Source organism: Anomaloglossus baeobatrachus, chromosome 3 (assembly GCF_048569485.1).
Source record: "Anomaloglossus baeobatrachus isolate aAnoBae1 chromosome 3, aAnoBae1.hap1, whole genome shotgun sequence".
Taxonomy (NCBI): domain Eukaryota; kingdom Metazoa; phylum Chordata; class Amphibia; order Anura; family Aromobatidae; genus Anomaloglossus; species Anomaloglossus baeobatrachus.
In genome coordinates, this window is record NC_134355.1 from 646,838,075 (window position 1) to 646,865,989 (window position 27,915).

Genomic DNA, 27,915 nt, shown 5'->3' on the forward strand with positions numbered 1-27,915 from the left:
AGGAAAAACACAATCCATTCAGTAATTGTATTTACTACATTTAACCAGGTCCCAATCACGGGGTCTTTTGTCTCCCGACGCAGCAAAGAGGTTAATCTAGTGGTTTACAATTCGGTGATGAAAGGCAGGCGAATAGAAATTGGTTTAGGATTTATTATTTTCTAAATGAAAGCAGCAGGAGCCATTCCAAGTTCTGCTCTCAACTTTTTTTATTTTAATTTTTCTTTTATTTTGTGCTTTTCAAAGAATGAACTTTCATTGCTAATAATTATACCGTTGTACGCTAGGAGAAATCTCTATTTTTTTTCCGCTCATTATGCTCAGTGGGCTTGCTGAGAATTTCACATCAATTATCATATAGAAAGTCACCTATAAATAATGTTTCTCATTTAGGAGATTCTAAGAATTTTCGTCCTTTTTTTTGTAATATTTCATTATTTTTTTTTTCTTTTTCATTGTTTCAGCTCTCTAGGTAACAGAAGAATTGGGAAAAAGGGGAGGAAAGCTGCTCCGTGTGCATTCACGTTCCAGGATGTCGCGGCACAGTAGGTTCGAGAGGGATTTCTGCGGAGGATGGGAAAGATGGGAGTGGAGTCCGAGTAGCAATCATATGAACACGAGTAACGCCAACAGTATAGTCAACGGCAATGGTAACAATAGGCCGGGACTGCTGCCTCTACCAATTGTACCGTCCCGTCTTCCCACGCCTACATCCACCACCTCTACAACGGTTGGCAGTGATGCCGTGACAAGCAACGCAAGCAACCCTTCCGCAGCTTCGGCATCCAAAGTAAGAAAAACACCTTTTAAAGAATGTTTCGGCGACATATTGAATTTTGGTTAGATTTTTTTTTTTTTTTGCAAATTTTGCAACATGTGGTCAATTTTCAAAGATGTCCCGATTTCACCATGTATCCACTCTGGTTCCGGTACTCACATTTCAGTGTTTCATTTGTCAGAACATAGAGGCTGGCAGACTGGCTCATGTCAACAGCTACGCCTACCCTAATTATGTTTTACCCTAAACAAAGAAGGAGGCTGGCTTAGCTCTTGAAATGAGCAGATAGCCAGCCCCCTCCACACATTAGGGAACCCTAGATAATTTAAAGGGGTATTCCCATCTCCAAGATCCTATCCCAATATGTAGTAAGCATAATAATAATGATACTAATAATAATATTAGCAAATACCTCCAGTTAAAAATGTAATATAGTTCTCTTGATTAGCCATGTCTCTTACCGCATGTGCAGGGCATGCAGCTTAAGTATTGATGGTTACGACCACAAGCAACTGACTAACTGTCACTATGAATGGATGTAATCATGGATACCTAAGCTGCAACGCCCTGCACATGAGGTAAGAGACCGTCACGGATGAGTCTGACCTTCAGGTGCTGTTCCTGGGACCAGGTGCAGAATTGTCCGTCGATCGTACAGACATTAATAGACGCTGTGCCTTAAGGGTTTGATTTAGGTTTTTTTCTGTTTCCTTGCCAGGTTGGAGGAGCCTTTCCTCCAGCTGGTAATTATGGGCCTTTATAAGGTTGGGCCTCCCACTCCTCCAGTGCGGGTTATACTCTTCACTTGGAGAAGTTGCTTGCTCAGGAGTGCATGTGGCTTCAGACTACCGTTGCTGTATATTCTGAAGATTCCCTCTCAAGATAAGTTGTTGTTTTTCCTTTTTCCCCTTTTGCTGGTTATTTTTGTGCTTGTCTTCCTTTCCCCCCTGTGGATTGGTGGGTGGTGGGATTTAGTCCTAGGATCTGGCTAGGAGACAGGGGCACGTTGACGGGCCACACCTCCTAACCCTTATAGATACCTGTGGTTTGAGGGCAAGCACAGGGCCCCCAGTGTCAGGGTCAGCGCAGGAGCCCCTGGTCTCCCCCCCTCTTTGTGTTTCTGCCTCCCTTATTCCCCGGAGTTCACTTGCTGGGTGTCTGTCCCCACACCTAGCGTGACAGAGACATATCTAATCAGGAGAACTATACTACATTTCTAATTGGAAGTGTTTGCTAATATTATTATTACGCTTACTATATATTTGGATAGGATCCTGGAGATGGGAATACCCCTTAAATTATTTTCGTAAGTTGCATAATTTGTACTTGCATAGTATGTTTTAGGGTTCATGTTCCCAATATAAAATGTTTCCACTTTCAGAATGGAACTATGGTTTTCATTGGATCAGTGTGGGGTCTCATAATGTTTAATTCCAACCACAAAGTAGGTGGAGGAGCCAAAACTAAAGTGAGAAAATTAGAGGGTTCTATATACTACTTTGTAGCCTGATGTTTTGGAGCAAGTCGCATCATTGAAACCTCACTGGACTTTGTTCTGCAAACGTACTATACAGTTCATGTGATATAACCAAAGATCTCCATAGATAAAGTATACCTGATAGTTGAAAGAGGTTCTTCTATGGCCAATAGGTATATTAACACTGCCTCATCAGAGTACCAAAGGACATTGCAGAGTCTCCAAAGGTCCAGAAGATGAAAACCTAATTTGGGGTTGACTTTGGAGACTACTACCAATAGAGTCTCTATTATGAGGTATCTCTCCCTCTCTGCTGGGCCCAGGGAGCTCTAAACCAATACTACCTATGATGTTTTTAGTGGTGTGAATGCTAGTTTTAATGACCCAGGAAAGTCTCCAGGCTTAATAATCCTTCAGTCCCATTTATTCAACATCCGGGGTGTCAAGTTATCCATCTTGTCCTGTATACTACATTTGCCAAAAAGAAATATGTCTGCTTCCCTCTCCAAGTGTTCCACGGGGGTGTACCTATGTGTTTTGCATATATAACAATGTGTGTATTAATTTGCTGACATAATAAAGAGCTTGATATGCTGTTACAGAAGGGAAACAAGCTAAAGGCACTCATTGATATCACTCTGGCATATATTTTATGTCTCTGACTTATTTATAGTGATGAATGTAGCATGATACATCTGAAGCTAATTTTGGGAACCTATTCGGAGTTTGTTTCCTTGGCTATTGGTTCTAGAATGACTGTTTTAAGACTTTATCAAAACATGGAGTGTCCTATAATGGACCCTTTGGCTTAAAGCTTAGATAGTTGTTTTGTAGATCTGGTAATTAACAATGAAATCTTGTGGGGGCATGATTACGATTAGCCTGATGAATTTTGGCTAAGGTCAAGGTGATGGTGGTCCTCTTATCAATATTAATTTGTGGATGAAGCATTAAGTGCATTCAATATACTGCTTTACCCAGATCAATTATGTGAAAGGATGTATTTCAAGCAGATTCTCCCTTAAAGGGGTGGTTCACCCATATTCATCACTGGCCACATTGATATTATGTTGAGAAACAAGGTTTCTCTCAAATACCTTGTGTTACCAATAGTGCCCATGAGCGGCGCCATTGCAGTCTGCTCACCTTCTTCGCGTGACCCCCGAGCTCCATGACCTCTGATGTCTAGTGATGTCATGTCAACTGAGGCGGGCTGCAGTTTTCCTGAGTGACTGTGCTGTGGGCGGTGTTTCACCGTTCCTCATAGTCCAGCATCTCGCATGCTTCCTCCTTCGTTGCTTCACAGCTCATCACAGCTCAGCGTCACTTAGCGTCACAGCGCAGCATCTCATGTGCGCTCTGCAACGAAGGAGGGAGCACACGAAATGCTTGCCTGTGACGAGTGGTGAAACGTTGCCCACAGCCCAGTCACTCAGGAAGACTGCGGACTGCCTCAGTTGATGTGACATCACCGGACATCAAAGGTCACGAAGCCCAAGGGTCACGCGAAGGGGGTGAGTGGATCGCAATAACACTGCTCACAGTCACTATTGACAACACAAGGTATTTGAGAGAAACCTTGTTTCTCAACATGATATCGATGTGGCCAGTAATGAAAACGGGTGAACCACCTCTTTAAAAAGGTTGTCCATATTTGGACACCATTTTTTTTAAATGTATTTAAATGCATGTATTAGGGGTTAAAAAGAATTTTTGCAATCGTTATTCATTACGGAGTGCCTTCCATAGATTCTGTGTTGTACTGTCTACTGCTGACCACAGAATGAGTTAACTGAGAATCCGTCTGTGATAACTTTCTCTCATCTATCTGTCTTTTTCTGACCTGCTCTAAGCTGACTTTATGACCAATCCAATATGCCTGTAAAAGGCAAAGGTCGCAATATTTTTACTGAAACAGTTGCAAAAATGATTTTTAGCTCCAAATACGTGTATGTAAAGAGACTCTGTCATCAAATTTCAAATGTAACCTGAAGATAGCATGCTGCAAGTGTTAAAACAGAGACTATAAACATGAGTCTGTTATCTCAGACTTTTTTTTGTTTACCTGCAATGCTAGCTTAAGCCTCTTATCTTTATCATTAGTGGGTCTCAGCAGCCTGTGAGTTGTAGTCAGACTCCACCCCCTCTATGATTAGCAGCTTTTGTCTATACAAAATGTGCACTGAAAGCCTGGTGTGGGCGGTGACAACTCCCAGAGCTCTGTTACATACAAAATCTAAAATCTTTCACTGTGTCAGAACGGCTGCACACAGAAATATAAGTGATACATCGTTGATCTCAAGGCCTCTTTGTCAACATCATGCTGCTCTCCGACCTGCTGACAGATTCCCTTTAAGTGAAGGAAAGAAATGTCCTCAAAGGTGGCTAACCTCTTCAGCATTGTGTCTTATCATAAATATGTAGCCAGTCCTGGTAGCAAAAAAAGACCATCCCAAAAAACACTTTCTTAGGCCAATGAATTTCAGCTTTGTCCATTCTTGTCTGATGACTAGCTGAGAATAAAAAACTGTAGCGGAATAGATCAGTGCAATATCCGTAATCCCCCAGAATCGTTCATGTAGCGCCTCTTACCAGACTCAATTGTATCTAAATGGTTGCATTTTGCAGCAATCAACCTGTCAATCATTCGGTCAAACGTTTTGGTCTTCTCCCGAAGTGATGACACGTCTTAGCTCTTTCTTCGGCTTGGCGAGACGTGAATGTTATTTCCAACTTCCTGGCTCCATCTGGGTACATTACGGTTGTCAGGGCCGTGATCTGATTCCGAATAAACAAGCGAGGTCCAGCAATAAAGCAATCGGGAAGAACTTGTGAGGAACTTGTCTGTCATTTCTTCATCTGTGCCGGGGATTCATGGAGTGATGACGATTTTATGTAGTATTTTGCTTTTTATGATTGGAAAATTGGCCAATATTACGGGATACGCGCTGTAGATCATGTACTCTACTGTGTTTAAAGGCACAAGTAACTATCACCTAAAGGTCTACTAGGACCTCCGGACCAACTTATTTATTGACCATCTGCAACATCATCGTATTTGCTATATCCGTACAATTGTTTTTTCTAGAAAGTTATTACAAATTTACCTATTATACCCCATTATTGCCTCTTCTTTTCTTCTGAAGTCCTCCTGTTCTCACCCGTGATAACCCAACGTACAGCATCCTACGTGTTGCTTGGTCTTCATATTTCTCTAATGGGGTACAATTGGTTTTTTCAAGGTGCCCGATGATAGACTGACTGTTTTGAAGGGCCACAACTTAATTCTGCTTATTATTATTGTTTTATATAATTTTTTATCAGTTAACACTGAATGGAATTAGGTATGTTGGCTCTCTGCTACTGTTAATACATCTTATGATAGGGTTTATTGTAAGCTATGCTCTTACCGGAAGCGGTTAATCAAAACCATATAATTTACTGCTTTTTATAAAGTGTATACACAGCACTAAGTCACACTGCTCCTGTTATTCAGCCATTGTATCTTTATAAACAGCTCCCAACATAATATAATGCCCCCACGCTCATTATGATGTCCCCACATGATATTACAACACCACAAAGCCACTCAAACAGTAAGATGTCCCCTCAAAGAGTATGATCTTCCCATCTAAACAGTATGACATCCCTAAAGAGCCTCAGTGTATGTTGTCATGCAGCCCCCCACTCATATGATGTCCCCACCCAGCCCCCATGCAGAATGCTATGCCCACACAACCCCCTTACACAGTATTATGTCCCCACACAGAACCTTACACAGTATTATGTCCCCACACAGAACCTTACACATTATTATGTCCTCACACAGCCCCTTATGTAGAATGATATCCTCACACAGCCCCCATGATGCAGAATATCCCCGCACAGACCCCTTAGACAGTATTATGTCCTCACACAGCCCCTATGCAGAATGATATCTCCATACAGCCCTCTTACATAGTATTATGTCCCCACATCACCCCATGCAAAATGCTATCCACACACAGACCCCTTTCACGGTATTATGAGCTCACACAGCCCCCTATGAAGAATTACATGTCCACACAGACCCCCTTACAGAGTATTATGTCCCCACACAGACCCCTTAAACATTATTATGTCCTCACACAGCCCCTTATGTAGAATGATATCCTCACACAGCCCCCATGATGCAGAATAATGTCCCTACACAGACCCCCTTATACAGTATTTTGTCCCCACACAGCCCCCATGCAGAATGATATTTCTACACAGACCCCTTTCACAATATTATGATCTCACACAGCTCCCCATTCAGAATTATATTCCCACACAGACCTCTTAGGCCCCCTTCACACGTCCGTGTCTCCGATACATGTTTGTTCCGTTTCCTCACGTTCCGCAGATACGGGCACATGTAGACCCATTAAAATCAATGGGTCTGCGCACACGTGCATGTTTTGCTATGGATCGTTTGTACGTGTGGAGCATACGTGGGCCCGTGTGCTCCACACGTAGACATGTCCATTTTTCTCCGGCATCACAGGTGTCACACAGCCTGCACACGGACCGCACGGATGTGATCCGTGTGACACACACAAGAGAAAACGCACGTGTTTAAAAAAAAACAAAAACATTGATGACTTAGTGACCAAATGTAGAACTGGTGGAGGAAGGTTGAACTAGATGGTCCTAGGTCTTTTTTCAACCTTAGTAACTATGTAACTATGTAATTTCTATACTCCCCTTTTCCCTGTCCTGCAGTCTCTGCCGCTGCTGTCACTTGCTTCCAACCTCCGCTCATTATGCTCATCGCATATTCACTCTACTGCGGGTGGAAGCAGCAGCAGCGGGGAGTCGGCAGGATCGGAGACTGAAGATCAGCACCACGGACAGCAAATCCAAGGACAGGTGAGCAGAAAGTTCCCGATTTTAATGTGTTATCACGGATAACACACGGAGAACACACGTGTGCCATAAAAACGGCACACGGAGGGATATATGCACCTTTGACACGTCCGTGAAAAACGTGTGTGATTTTCACGGACGTGTGAAGGGGCCCTTACACAGTATTTTGTCCCAACACAGTCCCTTATGCAGAATAATATTTCCACACAGACCCCTTACACAGTAATTTGGCCCCACACAGCCCCCATGCAGAATATTCCCATACAGCCATCTTATAAAGTAATTTTCCCCCACACAGCCCCTTGCAAAGTGATATACCCATACAGCCCACATTTGGAATGTTGTCTCCTAACGGCCCCCTTACATGTAGTAATGTCCCCCATTCAGAATTGTGTAATAAAAATAAAATGCACCTCCTTGTGCTCCTGCAGCTGTGGTCTGCACTGTGCACTAATGCACGGCTGGCGTGATATAGTGATGTCATCGCACCTCACACACTCTCCAACGCACAGGCTCCATGATGGAAGAGGAAACTTCTTGTTCTATTATTGTTTTCACTGGTATCTATAGCCTGAAGATACAGTGAGGTTCCGGGTAGAGGGTGGCTGTGGGGTGTGAGACGCTATTGTATAAAGCCCTTTGGCAGTCCTGGTCTGTTGGATGTCACACCTGCTCTTCAAACTAGTATTACCACTATCATTACAACTCTCCCACCATAGTAGGTGATGGTCTACCTTTGACCACCCCTCCTCATCTCCCTTAGCATGAATAGTCCATAACATTAATTAGAAGCCTTCATAAACAGAAAAGACCCCTAAATCGAGGCTGCGTTACCATACTTTGCAGAGTTGCTGAACAGGAGTGCCGTTTTACTAGTGAAAGGCCATATGAGGCACAAGATTGTCCTCCTCCAAGTCAGTGAAGCCCAAGAAATCAACCTGTATTAATTATTATTATTATTTATTATTATAGCGCCATTTATTCCATGGCGCTTTACAAGTGAAAGAGGGTTTACATACAACAATCATTAACCGTACAAAACAGACTGGTACAGGAGGAGAGAGGACCCTGCCCGCGAGGTCTCACAGTCTACAGGGGATGGGTGATGGTACAATAGGTGAGGACATAGCTGGTTGCGTGGTGGTGTACTGGACTGAGGGCTATTGTAGGTTGTAGGCTTGTTGGAAGAGGTGGGTCTTGAGGTTCCTCTTGAAGCTTTCCACGGTAGGGGAGAGTCTGATGTGCTGAGGTAGAGCGTTCCAGAGTATGGGGGAGGCACGGGAGAAATCTTGTACGCGATTGTGGGAAGAGGAGATAAGAGAGGAGTAGAGAAGGAGATCTTGTGAGGATCTGAGGTTGCGTGCAGGTAGTTAATCAGAATAATATGGAATATGGAATGAATGATGATGCTGGTGGCTCTTTGTCGAAGCCTTTAGTTTAACAACTAGCATGCCCTCTCTGCACCCCAATCAAACCCATAATTTTCCCTGTGTGTCCCTTTAGAAACTATTAAAAACACTTAAAAAGTAAATGATGATGTGTCCAGGATGCTGAGCTGAGTGGACGTGGGGAAGAGGAGCTCCTGTTGACCCTCAGCTAAATCAGCACTTATCATAAGCACAAACCTACTCACCGGCTCTCAGGATGGGACCACGGAGGATTAAACCATCGCAGCAGGCATCGGTGGCCCCCCCGCTGCACACCACGGCGCTGGATACTTTCTTGGGCCTGGAACAGGGTCCAGGGGAGGCCCGGACGCCATCTTTCCAGGAGCATGGAGGGGAAATGGAGGCACTGGCCCGGCCTGCTAAGCAGCAAGAGAAGGAGGAGTGGGTGAGCGGGGACACAGGGGAAAGTGGAGGAATCTCTGCAGCAGTTCCAACAGGGAATGCCTTGGCTCAGCAGCCCTGCACTGCATCGGATCCTCAGGCACAGCAGCAGCAGGCCCAGGAGCACATAGTGGCTGTGGGAGATAAGGTGGAGGTCGGGGGGCAGCCCTCCCCACTGCCGGGAGAAGGGACTGCAGCCACAGCTGGTAATATCAGGGAACAGAGCAGCCTGCTTCCCCCCTCTGGGCCTCGGTGTGGAGATCAACCTTCCCAGCTTCCCCAGCACCAGACTAAAACTCCAGTGTCTATTACTGCAGGTACTCACCTTAAAGGGCCAGACACCTTCTATAAGGACATGCATGATTTCATAAGTAAACTTCCTTCTAAAGAGGACTTTCAATGCCTCATACGTGAGGTTAAAGCAACTTGCAGGTCAGAAATAGCTGAAGTGAGGAGAGATTTGCAGCAATTGTCTAGCAGAATTGAATCCCTGGAGGAAGAGCATGACATCACCAGATCCCATGTATCAGAATTACACAAACTGGCAACATCGCAACAAAAAATAATGGAGGATATGCAGTCTCACATAGAGGATCTCGACAACAGAGGACGCCGTTGCAATGTCCGTGTGAGGGGGGTCCCAGAGTCAGATGGGCCCGAGGACACAAACTCCATACTACAATCCATCTTTAATGAAGTGTTGGACGCTCCCCCTTCTAACATCATCAAGCTGGACAGGGCACACAGGGCTTTACAGCCGAACAAATTATCCACCCAACCCCGGGACATCATTTGTTGCATTCACGACTTCTCCACCAAAGAACTGATCATGGCTAAGGCTAGAATGAGGCGCACGGCACCTGTGTTCAATGGCAAGGAAATCCAGCTTTTCCCGGATCTTTCTCGCATCACACTCCAGAAAAGGCGGCACCTCAAACCCCTCCTCACGAGCCTGAAGGAGCACCAGGTTCCATACCGCTGGGGTTACCCGTTTGCACTAACAGCGCGCAGAGGGGGTAAATCGGCGACCCTTCGCACTCCAGCAGATACCACTCTGTTCTGTGAAGCACTGGACATTCCAGCGGTCTGTATCCCAGATTGGGACTTGCAAAGGTTGGAAGGGCCGCCCCCTCCCGTGTGGTCCAAGGTGAGGGGTGGAGGGCGTGGGGCTTTGGGGGGGAGAGGAGGTAGGGGCCGCGGGTCGCCCCCCTCCCCGGCTCACCGTTGAGGACACTTCTTAACCTGGTTGGTGCCTATTTCTTATACCCTCTGAGTTCCAGTGGCTGAGCATGATATGTGATACTGTGACTCTCTCTACAGCAAGCCTCTGACTGTCCATTGTGTCATCTGCGGACCTCTGGGTCTGTTGAGCTGCATAAGGGGGGGGGCTGTAGCCACAATGATGCCGTGGGTGGTAGGGGGGTTGGCGGGAGCCCGGTCCCCTTACTTGGAGTTAGTGGTTGAGGTTTTTTGTTTTGTTTTTTTTTCCCTTGTTTCCTTTTGGCACGGGCCCGTGCCCACTGGACTGACCCCCGTGGGAGGGCTACTGGGGAGTGAGGTGGGTGGCTCTCTTAGCTCAGACGGGTTGGGGAACCTCCCTCTAGGTCTCTCCCTTCCGGGTTGACCCCCCGGGAATCTATGCCTAAGGTTTATGCATTTTGGTTAATGTTCTTAATTCATGTTCATTTCTATGTTTGTCCTTGTCTTCCCCCCTCCCCGATGTTTTTTCCTTATGTGTCCTTTCAGGTACCACCCCTTCTAGAGTCCCTGGGAGCTGCGGCCCTTTGTCGTATGGACCATCTCCTCTGGCCGGCTTCACAGGGGAAGTCATGCCCCCGACGGTATAGGTGTGCCATTAGCTTTTTCTTACTTCTAAGTTTTAGATATGACCCGCATTATCTCTCTTAACGTAAAAGGTCTGAATTCACCCCGTAAGAGGAAATTGCTGCTACAGGAACTGAAAACATCAGGTGCAGACATAGCCTTTATCCAAGAAACACATTTTGTGGAATCAAACACTTTCAAATTTGCGTCCCACCGCTTTCCCATCCATTACTCGGCTTACTCGGGCTCCAAGAGGGGGGGAGTTGCTATTTTAATATCCTCCAGTTGTCCTCTACAAATTACGGGTTCTCACTGAGATCCAGAGGGTAGATATGTGATTCTGGAGGGCCAACTGGGGGGATCCCCGCACATAATGGCCAACATTTATGCACCTAATGAAGGGCAGATACGCTTTCTTAAGAAAATACTCGATCTGATAGGCGGACTGGCACCGGCCTCTACGGTGTTGGGGGGAGACTTTAACATCCCTTTTTCGGAGGTGGCCGACAGACTCTCTGTGGGTGGACACCCTCCATCGGGTGCTTTGAAAAATTTGTCCCGGGACTTTCGTAGGCTCATTAGATCAGGGGCTTTATACGACGCTTGGAGGGTGGACCACCCGGGAGAGAAGGCCTTTTCCTTCTACTCGCATCCGCATCAGACGCACACCAGAATAGACTATTTTTTCATTGACTCACAGCTGCTGGGGCGTCTTGAGAGGGTGGAAATGGGATCCATTACGTGGTCAGACCATTCCCCACTCATAATGGACTTCAAGAAAGATGGTCCTCGACCTAGGCCTCAGCATTGGCGCCTTAATGAATCTCTGATCAAAAATCCCGACACTAGGGCCTTTTTAAATAAGCAACTGGTCGAATTCTTTCAGTTGAACACGGGCACGGTCACGTCGCCGGCAACACTCTGGGAAGCTCACAAGGCAGTGATGAGGGGACTATGCATTAGAGAGGGCGCCAGGGCTAAAAAGAATGCCACAAGCCAGCGGGACTCTATAACGGCCCATCTTAAGCTACAGGAGGGGAGACTGGCGGCTGCCCCATCACTGACTATTCTTAGGAGAGTCATCAGCCTTAGGGAAAAGTTGAGAGACTTGGCAATTGGCAGAGCAGAAAAATTGCTAACCTTTTCCAAACAAAGATACTATGAAAGGAGTAATAAGGCTCATACCTTACTCGCCAGGCAGCTTAAGGAGCGCGCTACATCCTCATGCCCTCAGGCTCTGCGCGACGAAAAGGGCACTATCCACTATCACCCCGCTTCAATAGCTGACATTTTTTTCAATTACTACAACAAGCTTTATAACCTTCCGGTTCCCCCGGGCATGGCTTCGCGCGGGGCTGGGGCACTTGGGGACTATTTTTCGGCCCTTGAGCTCCCTTCACTGCCTTGCGGAGCAGCCACGGCTTTGAATGAAGAGATTACTACAGAGGAACTGGAGCAAGTTCTGGAAGCCCTGCCTGGCGGGAAGTCACCGGGCCCGGACGGCTTTACTTATTTTTATTACAAGGTGTTTGCGGCGGAGCTCCTCCCACACATGGCCGCCTTGTTTAACTCTTTCCTTCAGGGTGACCCTATCCCTCCATCCATGCTACACTCCCATTTAATCCTCCTGCCCAAGCCACCCAGGGACCCATTGGACTGTGCTAATTATAGACCAATAGCCCTTTTGAACTCCGATTTGAAGATGTTCACCAAGCTCTTGGCGGCCAGGCTTAATCGACGGTTGCCCCAACTCGTGTATAAAGACCAGGTGGGTTTTGTCCCTTGCCGTCAGGGCGGGGACAACACCAGGAAGGTCATAGACCTGGTGGATGTGGCAAATCGGACGAAGCAACAGGCGTTGGTGTTGAGTCTAGATGCAGAGAAGGCTTTTGACCGCCTTGCGTGGCCTTTTCTCTTCAAGACAATGGAGGTCTTTGGGATCTCGGGTGGCTTTATGCGGGCCTTGAAGTCCCTGTATAGCGCTCCTACGGCCTCTATCAAACTCCCCCTCCACATCTCTAAGCCTTTTCTCATCTCCAATGACACCAGGCAGGGGTGCCCCCTGTCCCCCCTCCTTTTTGCACTATGCATAGAGCCCCTCGCGGCCTCGGTCAGGAGCAACCCAGACATCTCGGGGGTCCTGGTCAGGAATAAACCGTTTAAAATCTCACTTTTTGCCGACGATGTGCTCATTACACTTACTAACATCCATGTGTCCCTTCCAATTTTAATGTGCACCTTGGGTAGGTACGGGAGCCTTTCGGGGTATAAGATCAACTCTAGCAAAACGGAGGCAATGCCCTTGAATCTCGACCCGGTGGCCCTGGATTACCTGCGTTTGAATTTTAAGTTTCGTTGGAAGACAGATGCGGTCAAGTACCTGGGGGTTAACCTCACATCTACTTATGATTCCCTCTATAACCTTAACTTCCCCCCCCTTTTCCGAGAGCTGAGAACTCTTTTGAGCAAGTGGTTGCCCCTCCCTCTTTCGTGGATGGGGCGCATTGCGGCGGTTAAAATGAGCTTGCTCCCAAAATTATTATATTTCTTTGAAACCCTCCCAGTTAAGGTACCAATAAAGGAGCTGAAGTCCCTTCAGGCGGCTATCCTTAGATTTATTTGGTGTAACAAACGTCATAGGGTGGCCAGGGAGGTGTTGATGGCTCGGAGAAACAGGGGGGGGCTTTCTGTCCCGGACATCCTAAAATACTATTGGGCGGCCCATCTTAGGAGGATCCCCTGTTGGGTGTCCCTTTGGGCATACAACAGGTGGACTGAGATTGAAAAACTTTGGCTGGCGCCTATACATCCAAACGCGCTCCTGTGGCCCCCGGCCCAGTGTGATTCGCCCCCCCCTCTTCTTGGACCGATGCAGTTCACTAGGGACCTCTGGGCATTTTGCATTAGAAGATTTCCTTTGGCATCCCCCTGCTCCCCTCTGGTGTCCTTCATATACCAACCCTTGCTCCCAAGCAGTCTGGAGTCGGACATGGTGCACCCCTGGCTCAAGGCAGGTCTATTCAGATTTGCAGACATTATAGATGGAAGTACAATGCAGATCCATTCCTTTGAGTACCTTAGAGATAAATTCTCTCTCTCTAATCGAGAGTTTTTCTAATATCTGCAGATCAGAGACTTGGCTGGCTCCTTGTTTGGCAGGGCAGGGGCCTCGATTCCCACAGATTTTGAGAAAATTTGCAGAAGGGGCACTGATACTAAGGGGCTGATTTCGGAAATTTACATTTTGCTTTCTGATTCACGGGAGGGGCCCGAGGGGTCTTTTCCATACATGCGGAAATGGGAGTCTCTATTGGGAAGGCGGATACTTCCTCAGGAATGGGCAGCAATCTGGGGAAACGCCGCCAAGACGTCAATATGCACACTATATAAGGAAAATATCTATAAAATTTTGCTATTTTGGTAACACACTCCAGATTTCCTTCATGGCATAGACCCCTCCATACCGGCTTGTTGCTGGAGATGCGGGGGAGGCAGGGGCACCATTCTGCACATATTCTGGTCCTGTCCAGGGATAGTCCCCTTCTGGGAGCGGGTTAGAGGGTTGATCCATAAAGTACTATATATAGAGGTTGATCTTGATCCCCTGATCTATGTTCTGGGTCTTGGGAATGGGGGATTGGGAAAAACGGCCTCTAAGCTTTTGTCCCACATCCTTACGGCGGCCAGATGCTTAATTGCAAAGAATTGGAGGCAGCCAGGGACACCCTCACTCCAGAGCCTCAAGTATAGATTACTGGACGTTAGACGCATGGAACATCTCACGGCACTATTGCATGACACAGTTGACCGCTTCCAGGCCGTGTGGGCACCATGGGACTACTTTGCGGGACAGGAGGATCTGTGAGACTGAGGCCTATGGGTCCTATGGAAGGAGCATGGACTCTTGAAACCCTTCCCTCTTCCCTCCTATTTCTCCTCTCCCCTCCTAACCCTCCTCACCTGTCCTGTCATTGTTTGTCTAGGTTCGATAAGAATTGTGAATTTTATGTTTTATTTTATGTATGAAAAACGTAAATTGAAAATCTCAATAAAAATTCAAAGTTTAAAAAAAAAAAGTAAATGATGCCACCTTTGTGAAACCCCTTAAAAAATAAAGCTTGTACCCGTCTAGTCCTTTTCTACTCTTCACAAAGAGTGGGTTGGCTGCGAGATTTGTAGGCCATCGCCCTACAGCAGCCGGTGTTCTCTAGGACAGAGTGGTGGTGCAGGGAGGCTGTGGCTCCCTACTCTGCCGTGGGGGATTCAACACCATTGTGCCAATTTGCAATAGAATTTTTCAACGGCATAGTTTTTGTTTTCCTCTTCTGGCATCCCCTTTGGTTTCCCATGTGAATTTTACTTCTAATTCCCCATAAATAATTCTTATATCGTTCTCGTGCTGCTGTTTATTGCCTCTAGCCGCACTGATGTATTCATCCCCATAACCTTATACCCACATTCGTCGTCCTCCCTTCAGTCCCGTGGGACACCTCTCCTCTCAATATGAGGCCTCCTATTATCTGAGCTCATTATTTACTGTTATAGTGTAAAATAATTGTTAAAAAAAAAGCATCTTCTAAAAATTTTATCTAAAATTGTTTTGCTTTTTTTAATTTGTCCAAACTGCTGATATTCATTTTCACAACATAACATCTTCCGATGTGCTCCTGTCAACCTCACTCCTAAGGGACATCCTTTATCTCACCATAAGGCATCCTATATGTTACGCTTTTTCTGTATTTATCTAGCTATGTATAACTGGGGTCATCGTGCGGTTTAATTTGCCGTACCGCTACAACATCCATAAACCTTTTAACCTTTCAGACATTGCTGTCAAACTCGTTCCTAAGGGATATCCTTTACATCAATATAAGGCATCCTATAAGTTACCTGCTGTTTTGTATTTATCTAGCTTTGGATCGCCGAAGCTTAATTTGACCCTACCACTTGCATAAATCTTCTAACCTCCTCTGTGGCCCACCTGTCAATCCTGATGTTCCTTTATCTTAAGCCTCTTTCACACCTCAGTGATTCCGGCACGTATGTTGCTGTTTTTATACGTACCAGAATCACGGACATTCGCAGACCCATTAAAATCATTGGGTCTCTGCACACATCAGTGATTTTTCACTAACCGTGTCTCCGTGCGGCTTACATGCGTGTCCATGTCCATTTTGTTCTGGCACCACTGACGTCCCAAAGACCACACTATGGTGTAATCCGTGAAAACATGTACCAGAAAAAAACGTAGTTTTAAAATAAATAGCTTTTCATACTCACCTGTCTCCAGCGACGCTGTATTCGGCCGCTGCTGTCTGCTGCTTCCAGACTGGCTAATTACTCTCATGAATATGCACTGCACAGCTGACCCGGAAGTAGCAGCAGCGGTGACACAGCAGCGGCCGGACACAGTACAGCAGGAGATTCAGCACCACGGACAGCAGGAGCGGGGACAGATGAGTTTGGAGTACCTGATCTCCATGTGCTATCACGGAGACATATGTGTTTTTAACATGTCAGTGAAAAACATCTGTGTTTTTCACTGATTTGTGAAACAGGCCTTAGGGGCACTTTGCACACTACGACATCGCAAGCCGATACTTGCGATGCCGAGCGCGATAGGCCCCGCCCCTGTCACAGGTGCGATATCTAGTGATAGCTGCCGTAGCGAACATTATCGCTATGGCAGCTTCACATGCACTCACCTGCCCTGCGACGTCGCTCTGGCTGGCGACCCGTCTCCTTATTAAGGAGGCGGGTTGTGCGGCGTCACAGCGACGTCACACGGCAGGCGGCCAATCCCGCCTCAAATCACATCCCGCCCACCTCCCTCCTTCCGCATAGCTGGCGTGAGCCGCAGGACGCAGGTAGGAGATGTTCCTCGCTCCTGCGGCTTCATACACAGCGATGTGTGCTGCCGCAGGAACGAGGAACAACATTGTAACATCGGTCCTTCCCAAATTATGGAAATGACCGACGCTACACCGATGATACGATTTGGACGTTTTTGCGTTCGTTAATCGTATCAAAAAGGATTTACACATTACGATGTCGCCTGCGACACCGGAAGTGGGTCACTTTCGATTTGACCCCACCGACATCACACCTGCGATGTCGTAGTGTGCAAAGTGCCCCTTAATGTGAGACATAGTTCTTATTATCTGCTTTATGGATTTATACAAAATTGTAAAGCTGATTTTGTATGTCTGTTTCATTTCCTCACACCACCACTATTTTTAATTTCCACAAAGCTCTCAATGTCTTCCAATGCCCTCCTGTCAATCCTATTCCTAAGGCATATCACATATGGTATAAGGTATCCTATATGTTACCCACTTTTTGCAATTATCTAGCTATGTACATACATATTCTAATCTCTTTTGCGACCCTGCTGTCAATCTTGTTTCTAAAAAGGACCAGCTTAGAAAAATCAAGTTAAATATGTTTAAAAAATCCTGATTCTGACCCTTTTTTCCATTTTACGCTGCGTCGCTCCATTGCAGAGATATTCACATTTATTTCTTTTGGAGCGCACTATGTGAAATCTCCGATTTGCTGTCCAATTAGGCGTTTCCTCCGTCTCCTCTTCAATCTCCCAAAAGGTGCCAATTACAGGTTGGCAGCTGATTTAGCAGTCCCGAAGTCTCAGGCTTTACTGAGCTGTGATTGGTTGGGAATGGTAAAGGCACACGCCACCAGAAAAGACAGAAGAAAGAAAAAGCCCAGTTGGACGGCAAAGCAGAAATTTCACATAGCGCGCTCCAGAAAAAAAGTGAATATCTCTGTAGGGGGGTGGCACAGCGCAAAACCGAAAAGAGCAATAGAATCACATGAGATCAGGAATTTTTAGATGGTATTTAACTTGTTTCTTTCTTTTAGCAAGTAACATTATTTTAACCCGGTGCGAGGCATTCTAGTTGTTATCTGCTTTATGGATTTATCTAAAATTGTAGAACTGATGTCTGGCTTTTTAATTTGCCCACACAACTACTCATATTAGTTTATACAAAGCTCATAAAATCCTTTGATGCCCTCCTGTCCTCCTGTCAATCTCATTCCTAAGGGACATCTTCTGTCTCAATAAAAGGCTGCCTGTATGTTACCTGCTTTTTGGAGTCAACAAAAAATGGTGAAATTGATGTTTTTTCCTGTTTAATCTTTTATTAATTTCCCTGAAAGTGATAATATCTTCCGATGTCCTCTTGTCAGTCTCATTCCTAAGAGACATCCTTTATCTCAATATAAAGCATCCTATATATTACCTGATTTTGTTTTGTTTTTCTGTTTGGTGTTTATCTAGCTATGTATAATTAGGTTGATTTTTTGCAGTTTAATTTTCCGTAACTCGACCTTTTCCATCAAACTTTTAACCTCTCCAGCAGTCCCCCGTCACTCTTATTCCTAAGGGACATTCCCTTGTATCTCAGCATAAGGCATTACCCATTGTTTATTTGTTTGGTTTTTTATTTACCCAGTACTGTAAATCTGAAATATAATGTAGTATATATATATATATATATATATATATAAAAAATAAAATAAAAAAAAATGTGTGTGTGTATATATATATATATATATATATATATATATATATATATAAAATGTGTATGTGTGTGTGGGATAGTAACTGTTACTTTGTCTCTCTCCCAGTCTCTGTCTCTCTGTCTGTCTATCTATCCCTGTCTGTGTCTTTCTTTGTCTGTCTGTTTCTATCTCTCTGTCTGTATTTGTATCAGTCTGTCTCCATCTCTGTGTCTGTCTGTCTCTCTCTATCTCTGTGTCTGTCTCTATGTGTGTGTCTGTCTGTCTCTCTCTTTCCCCGTCTGTATTTTTTCCGTCTGTCTTGGTCTGTCTCTTTCCCCGTCTGTCTCTTTCCCCGTCCGCGTCTTTCCCCGTCCGTGTCTTTCCCCGGCCGTCTCTTTGCCCGGCCGTCTCTTTGCCCGGCCGTCTCTTTGCCCGGCCATCTCTTTGCCCGGCCGTCTCTTTACTCGGCCGTCTCTTTGCTCAGCCGTTTCTTTGCCCGGCCCTCTCTTTGCCCGGCCGTTTCTTTCCCTGTCTGTCTCTTTCCCCGTCTGTCTCTTTGCCCGGCCGTCTCTTTGCCCGGCCATCTCTTTCCAGGGCTGTCTGTCTGTCTGTCTGTTTGTCTTTTCCCCATCTCTCCACTGACATCATATAACCTCACGCATAAGCTTCAACTAACAGTTTATTTTGTTCCTATAGCAACCATTGACAGTTGCTATTAACCTATAGCTCCCACCTCCATTCAGTTTAATGGTGGCAGGATTTTAAAGACTAACTGTAAAGCACGGGGTTAAATTTTTCTGTCAAAACATAGTCTTTGATGCTCCCTGGGCCACATGAGTTGTCTGTGCAAAATTTCGTGATTGTAAATGCGATGGTGCGGATTCCTTTAGCGGACATACATACATACACACACACACACATACACTCAGCTTTATATATTATATAATATATATATATATATATATATATATATATATATATATACACACACACACACACATTTTTTTATTTTTATTTTTTAATGCTACATTAGATTTCAGATTTACAGTATATATTTAAAAAAAATAAATGAAATTATAAATAAAATGTATACATATTTATATTCATATTTTTTTAAAATGGAATGTGTGTGTATATACATAATTTTTTATATTAATATAAATCTATGTATATATTTTCATATTTTTTCACTTATATGTATATATCTATATATAGATATATATATATATAATCTGTATACTGTATAAACAAGTTATACCCTCATACAGTAAAATTATATATAATTTAGTGTGTGTGGATATAACTGTTGTTTATACAGTATACAGATGCAGCTCTGGCAAAAATTAAGAGACCACTGCAAACTTTTTTGTTTTTCTGATTTTTCTCTTTATAGTTATATTTTTGAGTAAAATGTAAATTGTTCTTTTATTCTATAAAATACTGACAACATTTCTCCGAATTTCCAAGCAAAAAATTTTGTTTTTATTTTCTGAAAATGAGAGATGGTCAAAATAACAAAACAATGCACAATGCATTCACACCTCAAATAATGCAAAGAAAACAAGTTCATAATCATTTAGAAACAACAATACTAATTATGTTTTACCTCACAAAGAGTTCAGAAATCAATATTTTGTGGAATAACCATGATGTTTAATCCCAGCTTTCTTGCATCTTGGCATGCTTTCCACCAGTCTTTCACACTGCTTTTGGGTGACCTTATGCGAGTCCTGGTGCAAACATGTAAGCAGTTCTTTGTTTGATGGCTTGTGACTATCCATCTTCCTCTTGATTCCATTCCAGAGATTTTCAATGGGGTTCAGGTCTGGAGATTGGGCTGACCATGACAGGGTTTTGATGTGGTGGTCCTTCATCCACACATTGATTGACTTAGCTGTGTGGCATGGCGCATTGTCCTGCTGGAAAAAACAGTCCTCACAGTTGGAGAACATTGCCTGAGCAGAAGGAAGCAACTGTTTTTCCAGGATAACCTTGTATGCGGCTTGATTCATACGTCCTTCCCAAAGTTTAATCTGCCCAATTCCTAGAATACGGTAATCTTCTCTGATGAGTCTTCCGGCTTTGTGGCGGGGCTCATGTGGGATTGTGACGTCTTGCGAGCAACACGTCTAATCAGGGAGGGCTTCTTTCTTCCCGCCTTTGGAACAAACAAATTAACAGGAAGTCAGTGCTGTGGCTGCGCTTCCGTCCTGTTGATTGCTTGCTTACTCTGTTGGCGGAGAGAAGGAAGCCAGTGCTGATTGGGCGTGGGATTCAAGTGACGTCACAACCCCACGTGAGCCCCGGCACAAAGCTGGAAGGGCGCCGGTACAGGAGATGAGTATAAGCTTTATTATTTTACCAGGGGGAAACGTGTAGAATCAGAAGGGGTTGTGATAGTAGTAGACAACCCCTTTAAGGACAATCAAAGACAAAGGAATATTCACATTTTACTTCTCCCCCTATGTATTCATCTGACTGTAGTGGTCAGGGTTGTGATAGTAGTGGACAACCCCTTTAAGGACAATCAAAGACAAAGGCATATTCACATTTTACTTCTCCCCCTATGTATTCATCTGACTGTAGTGGCACAATGGTGGCATCACCATACATTACACTTCACCACTGAAACCAGCATTTGGCCTCTGGCCAGAAAAAGGAATCATTCTAGAATATCCAAAAATAATATTTAGAATTTTTTGAATTTTGTTCCGAAACATCTTTGTTTTTGGGGACGTTTGTGTTATATTTTAATTCTATATGTTGTAACGCATCTCGTCAGAGTGTCAGATTATAGTTGATTTTTTTTTTTTCATTTATTTTCCATGTAAACATCTTTGTTTTTCGGGATGTTTGTGTTATATTTTAATTCTATATGTTGTAACGCGCATCTCGTCTGTGTGTCAGATATTGTTGATTTTTTTTTCCATTTATTTTCCATTTAACGTTAATGGTATTTTTTTTATAAATCTGAGGTGCTATATGATACAGAAAAAAAATGCACAAAAAAAATGCCTGCTGTTTCTGAGACTTTACGACCCAAAGAATTTTTTGGCACTAAGTGGTTTTGCTTTCTTTTGTGGTAAAATAAATGTATATTTCTATTTCAGTGGCAACGTAAACATTTACTCGTCTGTGTAACCTTCCTGACGAGGCCATTCCACAGCAGCTTATGTCAGAGTATTGTCGGGTTTCATAAAAATGCTTTTCCTTTACAGAACCATTAGGCGTGCGGCTGTTATTTCCCTTAGGCTGCGGCTACACTTCATCGTAGCCTGTACATGTGTCACAATAGCCAAAAATGACACCATGCCGCTGATATATTACAGCAAAATGTAAGCCAACGGGGAGGTGCTGTGACCCCCAAGACAACTTAACACACAAATTGTAGAAAATTATTTGGGTTTTGTATGACTTGTTTGTCACGGCTGCTCAACACGATGAAGACTACGCGATCTTTGGCCACACGTTTACGGTTATGGTCCATTGCGTGTTGAGCCTCAGCGTCAAGGGGTTTTACATTTTATAAAAGTTGAAGTTAATCGCTTTATACGAAAAATATTTTACAACTTTCTTACTTTGGAGAAGAATTATGAAAATTGAGAACCAATTTTCACACCCAAACCATGGTCCGGTGTTCTAGTAATGAAATGGTCACACTTGACTGGTTTCTCACCATGGAAATGACTAGGGATGATCGAATACCCTAATATTCGCTTTGCCGAATATCCAGCAAATACGTCACCGCTATTCGACTATTCGTGAATATTCGATGCGCAATGTACAGTACAGACTAAAAGTTTGGACACACCACCTCATTCAAAGAGTTTTCTTTATTTTCATGATTCTGAAAATTGTTCACCTTTTCTACAAAGACACGGTAGTTGGATCCAAAGATCTCAAATTTGGACTCATCAGATCAAAGCACAGATTTCCACTGGTCTAATGTCCATTCCTTGTGTTCTTTAGCAAACAAGTCTCTTCTGCTTGTTGCCTGTCCTTAGCAGTGGTTTCCTAGCAGCTATTTTACCACGAAGGCCTGCTGCACAAAGTCTCCTCTTAACAGTTGTTCTAGAGATGACAAGGTGTGTCCAAACTTTTGGTCTGTACTGTATGTCTATGGGAAATCCAAATACTTTCACGTTGGTCTTTCTTTGTGTCTCTCTGTCTCTCTGTCCCGGGCTTCTCCGAATCAGATGTGTTCATTGGCTGGAAAACAGGCGCTAGGAAGTCAGAAATGAAACTGAAAGTATCGGAGCGGATCTAGTTTTATCCATCGGTTACCGAATGGTGCAAATAGCCTCTTAACCGTCGGATAAAAAATAGTGACAAATACATTCGCTCATCCCTAGAAATGACCCATCGAAATATGGGTTCGTCAGGTCTGATGAAGAGGACGGACCGTCCTTGAAACGTGTAGTCAATTAAAATACCTTTTTACTGGTCCTCATTTCCGGTGATCTCCTTCCTGTGCAGCGCAAAAACAAACTGGTCGTTCCACCGATCGTTTTCAGCCCGGTAAAGCTAATGCACAGGGATGTTTCTAACATCTCCACCGATGTTGGGTATGGCATGCACAACCATCCAAGGTGAGCGGAATAACTCTAAATTTATCATTCTCTGTCGTTGTAAGACTTTCTCACAAGTGGACCTCTTCCCCCTTTTTGTTAATGTCTTGTTTCTCACCAAAAAATTAATGGAAGTCTATGAATTTGAACCTTTTAATATCATCAACAAAACTTGAAGGCCAACCATCTCCATAGCCTGTAATCAATGACTAAAATGAGCTCATACGTTCGGTTGCACGCCAATACCACTAAGTTCTTTGACCGAGTAATTTGAAAGCCAAAGTCCAGTGGTCTCCAAAACATAGCGGTGAGCAAGAGAGGAAACGTCTGCACACAACAGACTTCTGTGGTCACCAGCGAATACTTTCTAAGCTCCCACCACAATTGAAGGAACATTTCTTGAAAGGAATAAGGAGAGTGCATATGACTTGGAATATAGATTGTTTGTACTATATTTTAATACATGCTTTGCTTGTGATAAAGCTTCTTTGCAACACAATGCATATGCTAACTAAAGCAGATATCTAAATATGGACTTCAATTGATATAAAAGACTTATTAGTTTTACCCATTACTTATTTGCTTTTTTTTTTTTCCAAAACGTTTTTTATTGATTTTTCAAATTTGTAAAAACATGACAAGTATCATTGCAAAAGAAGAACATTCGTCTGACAAAATGTGACATAGAGGTGGGTGATACCCCAATTTGGAGTTCCATGTTGCTGTTCGATTTAAGATAGTATACAGTAACATTAAACCAAAACATAGGTAATATAATATAACATATGCAATACAATTCGTTAAATCTCTGTGTCGTCCCTGAATGATTTCAATTTTGCTAGCGTGTCTTGGTATTCCCAACCGTCTCGTCTCCCCCTCCCGCCAGAGCCCCCTCCTAGGTGATTCTCAGTTTACCCAGGCTGTCCTGGATATCGCTCAGGATATACCACTCCGAGTGAACAAAAGGTGCCATCAGGTTAATTATTTCTCCCTGTGTGAATTGGCTTTCAATAAAATGTCTCCATCTCACAAAAAACTTGGCTGTCAACCCATCTTTATCCCTCTCCGCTTCTAGTTTTTCCCACTTCAGAAGGTTGTGTAGTTCGCCCACAACCTCCTTTATGGATGGGCCCTCCCTTTGAATCCAGTGTTTTAAGATGCAACGCTTAGCTATCATGGCTATGTCATGCGTTATTGCGTATTTCCTCTTTTCCTGCGTGCTCGGTCCTCCTCCTACTCCTCCCTCAAAGGAGTGGAAAATCCACACCATTAAGTCTAGTTTGCTGAAAATTCCCCATGTTGACTGGGCAAATAGTCTGACTTGGTTCCAGAACCTAGCGATTGTCTCACATTCCCATAGCCCATGCAGCATATCCGTTTTTTCTTTTTGACACTTAGGACACCACCTATCCCTACCTGGTATGTTGAAACCTATAATGGCCCTATGTAGAATTCTGAATTGAGTGTCTCTCCATCTCTCATTGGTAATGTGTTTCCGCACTTGTACCCATCCTCTCAGTATATCATCCACCACTTCTTCCCTTCCCAATTGTTTCCCCCACGCTTTTAAAGTCCGACTATCCTCCCGAGAGATAAGCACCCCCCTTAGCGATCGATAAATTTTAGAGACATTTATACTTGTTACATCACATTCCAGTAACTCATCAATCGAACTTCTGTTCAGCTCTCTTCCAACCACACCCAGGTCTCCTATTATTCCATGTTTCAATTGTTCATACTGGATGACATGTGAGCTATTAAGGTTGTACTTATCCAGCACTTCCCGACCTGTCATCCACCTCCTGTCCTCCACATTCATAACATCTATCATTCTCCTGACTCCCCTCTCTTTCCATCTAGTAAATAGCTTGTTTTCTCGTCCCAGGGGAAAATTTGGGAATGCCCAGGGGTTCAAGTACTTGGACACTTTCCATGAGAGCCCCAGTTTTTTCCTTACCGACTTCCATGTTAGCATGGTGTCTCGGAATATAATTGAGTTCCTTATGTGCCCTTCAACCCTGGATAGTGGGGAGTGCAGAATGGACGTCAGATCCCACGGTGACGCATATTTAGTTTCCATCGCATGATCTGAGTGCCTACTCGTTCCTCTCACCCAATCAATTACATGCCTCATGATACATACAAGATTATACCCTTGGACATCTGGAAAGTTTAGACCTCCCTCCTCTGCTGACTTCATCAGCGTACGCAGCTTTATTCTGGGTTTCCTTCCCCTCCACAGAAATTCTGTATACGCGGAGTTGAGCTTATTCACATCCTTTAGTTTTAGCAATAGCGGGATTGTCTGGAAGGGATACAGCAGCCTAGGAAAGCTCATCATTTTTATCAGGTGACATCTTGCCAGTAATGGAAGTGGCAGACCTTTCCATCCCTTTAATTGAACTATAATTTTCCTGATTAGCGGTCCATAATTCAAGTTATAGATTGTTTCCACCGATCTTCCTATATGCACTCCCAGGTATTTAATTGAAGATTGTGCTATAGGAATTCCACATAGACAGCCATCCCTTATTTGTCCCCCCATTGTCCCATGATGCCCCTTTAGGAACATGATCTCGCATTTTTTTTTGTTCAGTTTGAAACCGGAGAATGAGCCAAATTTTTCAATCAAGGCAAGAGTCTGTGGCAAATCCGCACCGGGGTCCCCCATATAAAGTATGATGTCATCAGCAAAAAGCGCTGTCTTTACTTCTGAACCCCTTATCTTGATTCCTTTAAAGCTATTTTGTCCCTGTAGTATTCTTGACAACGGCTCGATTGCCAGGTTGAATAAAAGAGGAGATAATGGGCAGCCCTGTCTTGTTCCCTTCATCAAAGGGAACACGTCTGATAGAAAGCCCGGAGTGTGAACCCTAGCTCCCGAGTTGGCATAAAGGTTTCTAATGTAAAGTCTCATCTTGCCTACAATCCCTATGGCCTCCATTACCCTGTCTAACCACCCCCAATTTACATTATCAAACGCTTTTTCTGCGTCAAGTGTAACTAGGGCAGGTCTAGCCCCTCCCTCAGTGAGACCCAGTCTAACCGCGTCTACCACTAGAATTGTCTTTCGGATATTGGTAACGGCATTTCTCCCCTTAATAAACCCCACCTGGTGATTCGTAATGATCCTAGGTAAGATCTCGGCCAGTCTATTAGCCATGATCTTGGACATAATTTTTAAATCCTGATTTATGAGCGATATAGGTCTATAACTAGAGGGATCATCCAGGTCCTTGGTTCCCTTGGGGAGTAATTTAATATATGCTATGTTGGAATTTTTGGGTATTTCCGCCCCTCCCAGGAAAGCATTAAAGACTGAGGTTAGATCCGGCGAGATCAGATCCTTCAGAGCCTTATAGAATTCACTATTGAAACCGTCAGGTCCCGGTGCCTTGTTGGTGTTAAGCTCCCCAATTGTTCTCGTCACCTCCTCTACTGTGATATCTGCGTTTAAGGCACTCAAATCTTCCTCCGTCAAGCTAGGCATTTGGGCTTGTCTTAGCCACTCTGCCTCATCAGTCATGTCGTTATTCCCTGACCCATATAGTTTTCTATAGTAATCTCCCAACAGTTTATTAATGTCCTTAGGATCCGTAGTCACCTCTCCCCCCTTTGTTTTCAGTTTAGAGATCACTGTCATCTTTCTGCTGCCCCTTGCCAGATTGGCCAACATCCTTCCCGCCTTGTTGCCAAACCTATGTAAGTCAACCTCCTTGTGCGACCAGAATAGTTGTTCCTTTTTTTTGGCCCATTCGTCAAATCCCTCTTTTGCCTCCAACCATCTGCCTTTTGTCATGGGAGATCTATTTGTCACATAATTTGTATATGCTACCCGTACTGCTTCACTATGGAAATTATAATTCTCATTGGTTTTCCGTTTGATCATGGCTGCGTACCCCACCAGACGGCCCCTTAGGACCGCTTTTGCCGTTTCCCAAAATATCACTGGGGACTCTCTATGTTCCTTATTGTCCTCTGCGAATTCTCCCCACCACTCCTGTAGCACCTTGTGGAAATTATCTTGCCTGAGAAGGAACGATGGGAATCTCCATATGATATCTGTACCTCTCCTGAATTTCTCTCTAATGCCCAATCTCACCGGACTATGATCAGAGATCACCATATTCTCTATCACACAATCTTGCGTTCCACTCAGTAAGTCTTGCGAGATCCAGAACTGATCAATACGTGACCAGCTATCATGAGGGTGAGAGAAGTGTGTATACTCTCTGTCATGTGGGTGAGTTAGTCTCCAGATGTCTTTCAGTCCTACGTCTTCTAATGTTACATCCCTATTGTCTAAACTCCTGCCCACATTAGCTGTCCCCTCCTCGCCCCTCCTCCTATCTTCAGCTGAGTCTGGGACGGTGTTAAAATCGCCTCCCACTATAATGTTAGCCTCCCCATCTGCTAATATGGTGGCCTTTATGTCATCATGGAATGTGATTTGTTGTGAATTTGGGCCATAGACATTATAAATACTGAGTTTACCCGCTGGACTAACGATTGTTAAGTGCTGCCACCTTCCATGGTCGTCTGCCTCATGTGCCACTACCTCATGACTGAATTGTTTATTTATTAGAATCATAGTGCCCGCTTTTCTACCTTGTGCCGCTGCCCCGTAAACGGTGCCCACCCAATGTTTCTTCATGCGGAAAAAGTCCTCCCCCCCCAAGTGGGTTTCCTGTAATAAGGCAATGTCTGTCTTTAGTCTTTTCAGATGTCTCAATATCATTGCTCGTTTGTTAGGTGATCTCAGCCCTTTAACATTCCACGTAGTTATCTGTATCATGTTAACCTGTGTATTCTGCTTTTACTACTCCCTCCCCTATGGGCCCCTGCATCAAGGAAGACGAGATGTTCGACACTAGAATCACAGTTGGTACCACAAAATCGACACTCCCTTTCCCCACCTTGCAAATATAACAAATACAACAAAAAGCATGTAACTGTAAAACATATTTTCCCTTCCGAGAAATCCACGGCGTTTCCCGCCACGTTGGTGAGCTCCCCTATTCCTAGCCA

General features: G+C 44.3%; 1 protein-coding gene across 2 annotated transcripts in view; it reads left to right on the forward strand.

Annotated features, from left to right (window-relative positions):
- KLHL29 (kelch like family member 29) overlaps positions 1-27,915 on the forward strand; it is a 1,297,105-nt gene that overhangs the window by 556,597 nt on the left and 712,593 nt on the right. For both annotated transcript variants that reach the window (XM_075341153.1, XM_075341152.1), the window contains one exon: positions 465-790. In XM_075341153.1, the coding sequence (XP_075197268.1) occupies positions 533-790 (258 nt within the window). In that variant the 5' untranslated portion in view covers positions 465-532. The remainder of the gene's footprint in view (positions 1-464; positions 791-27,915) is intronic.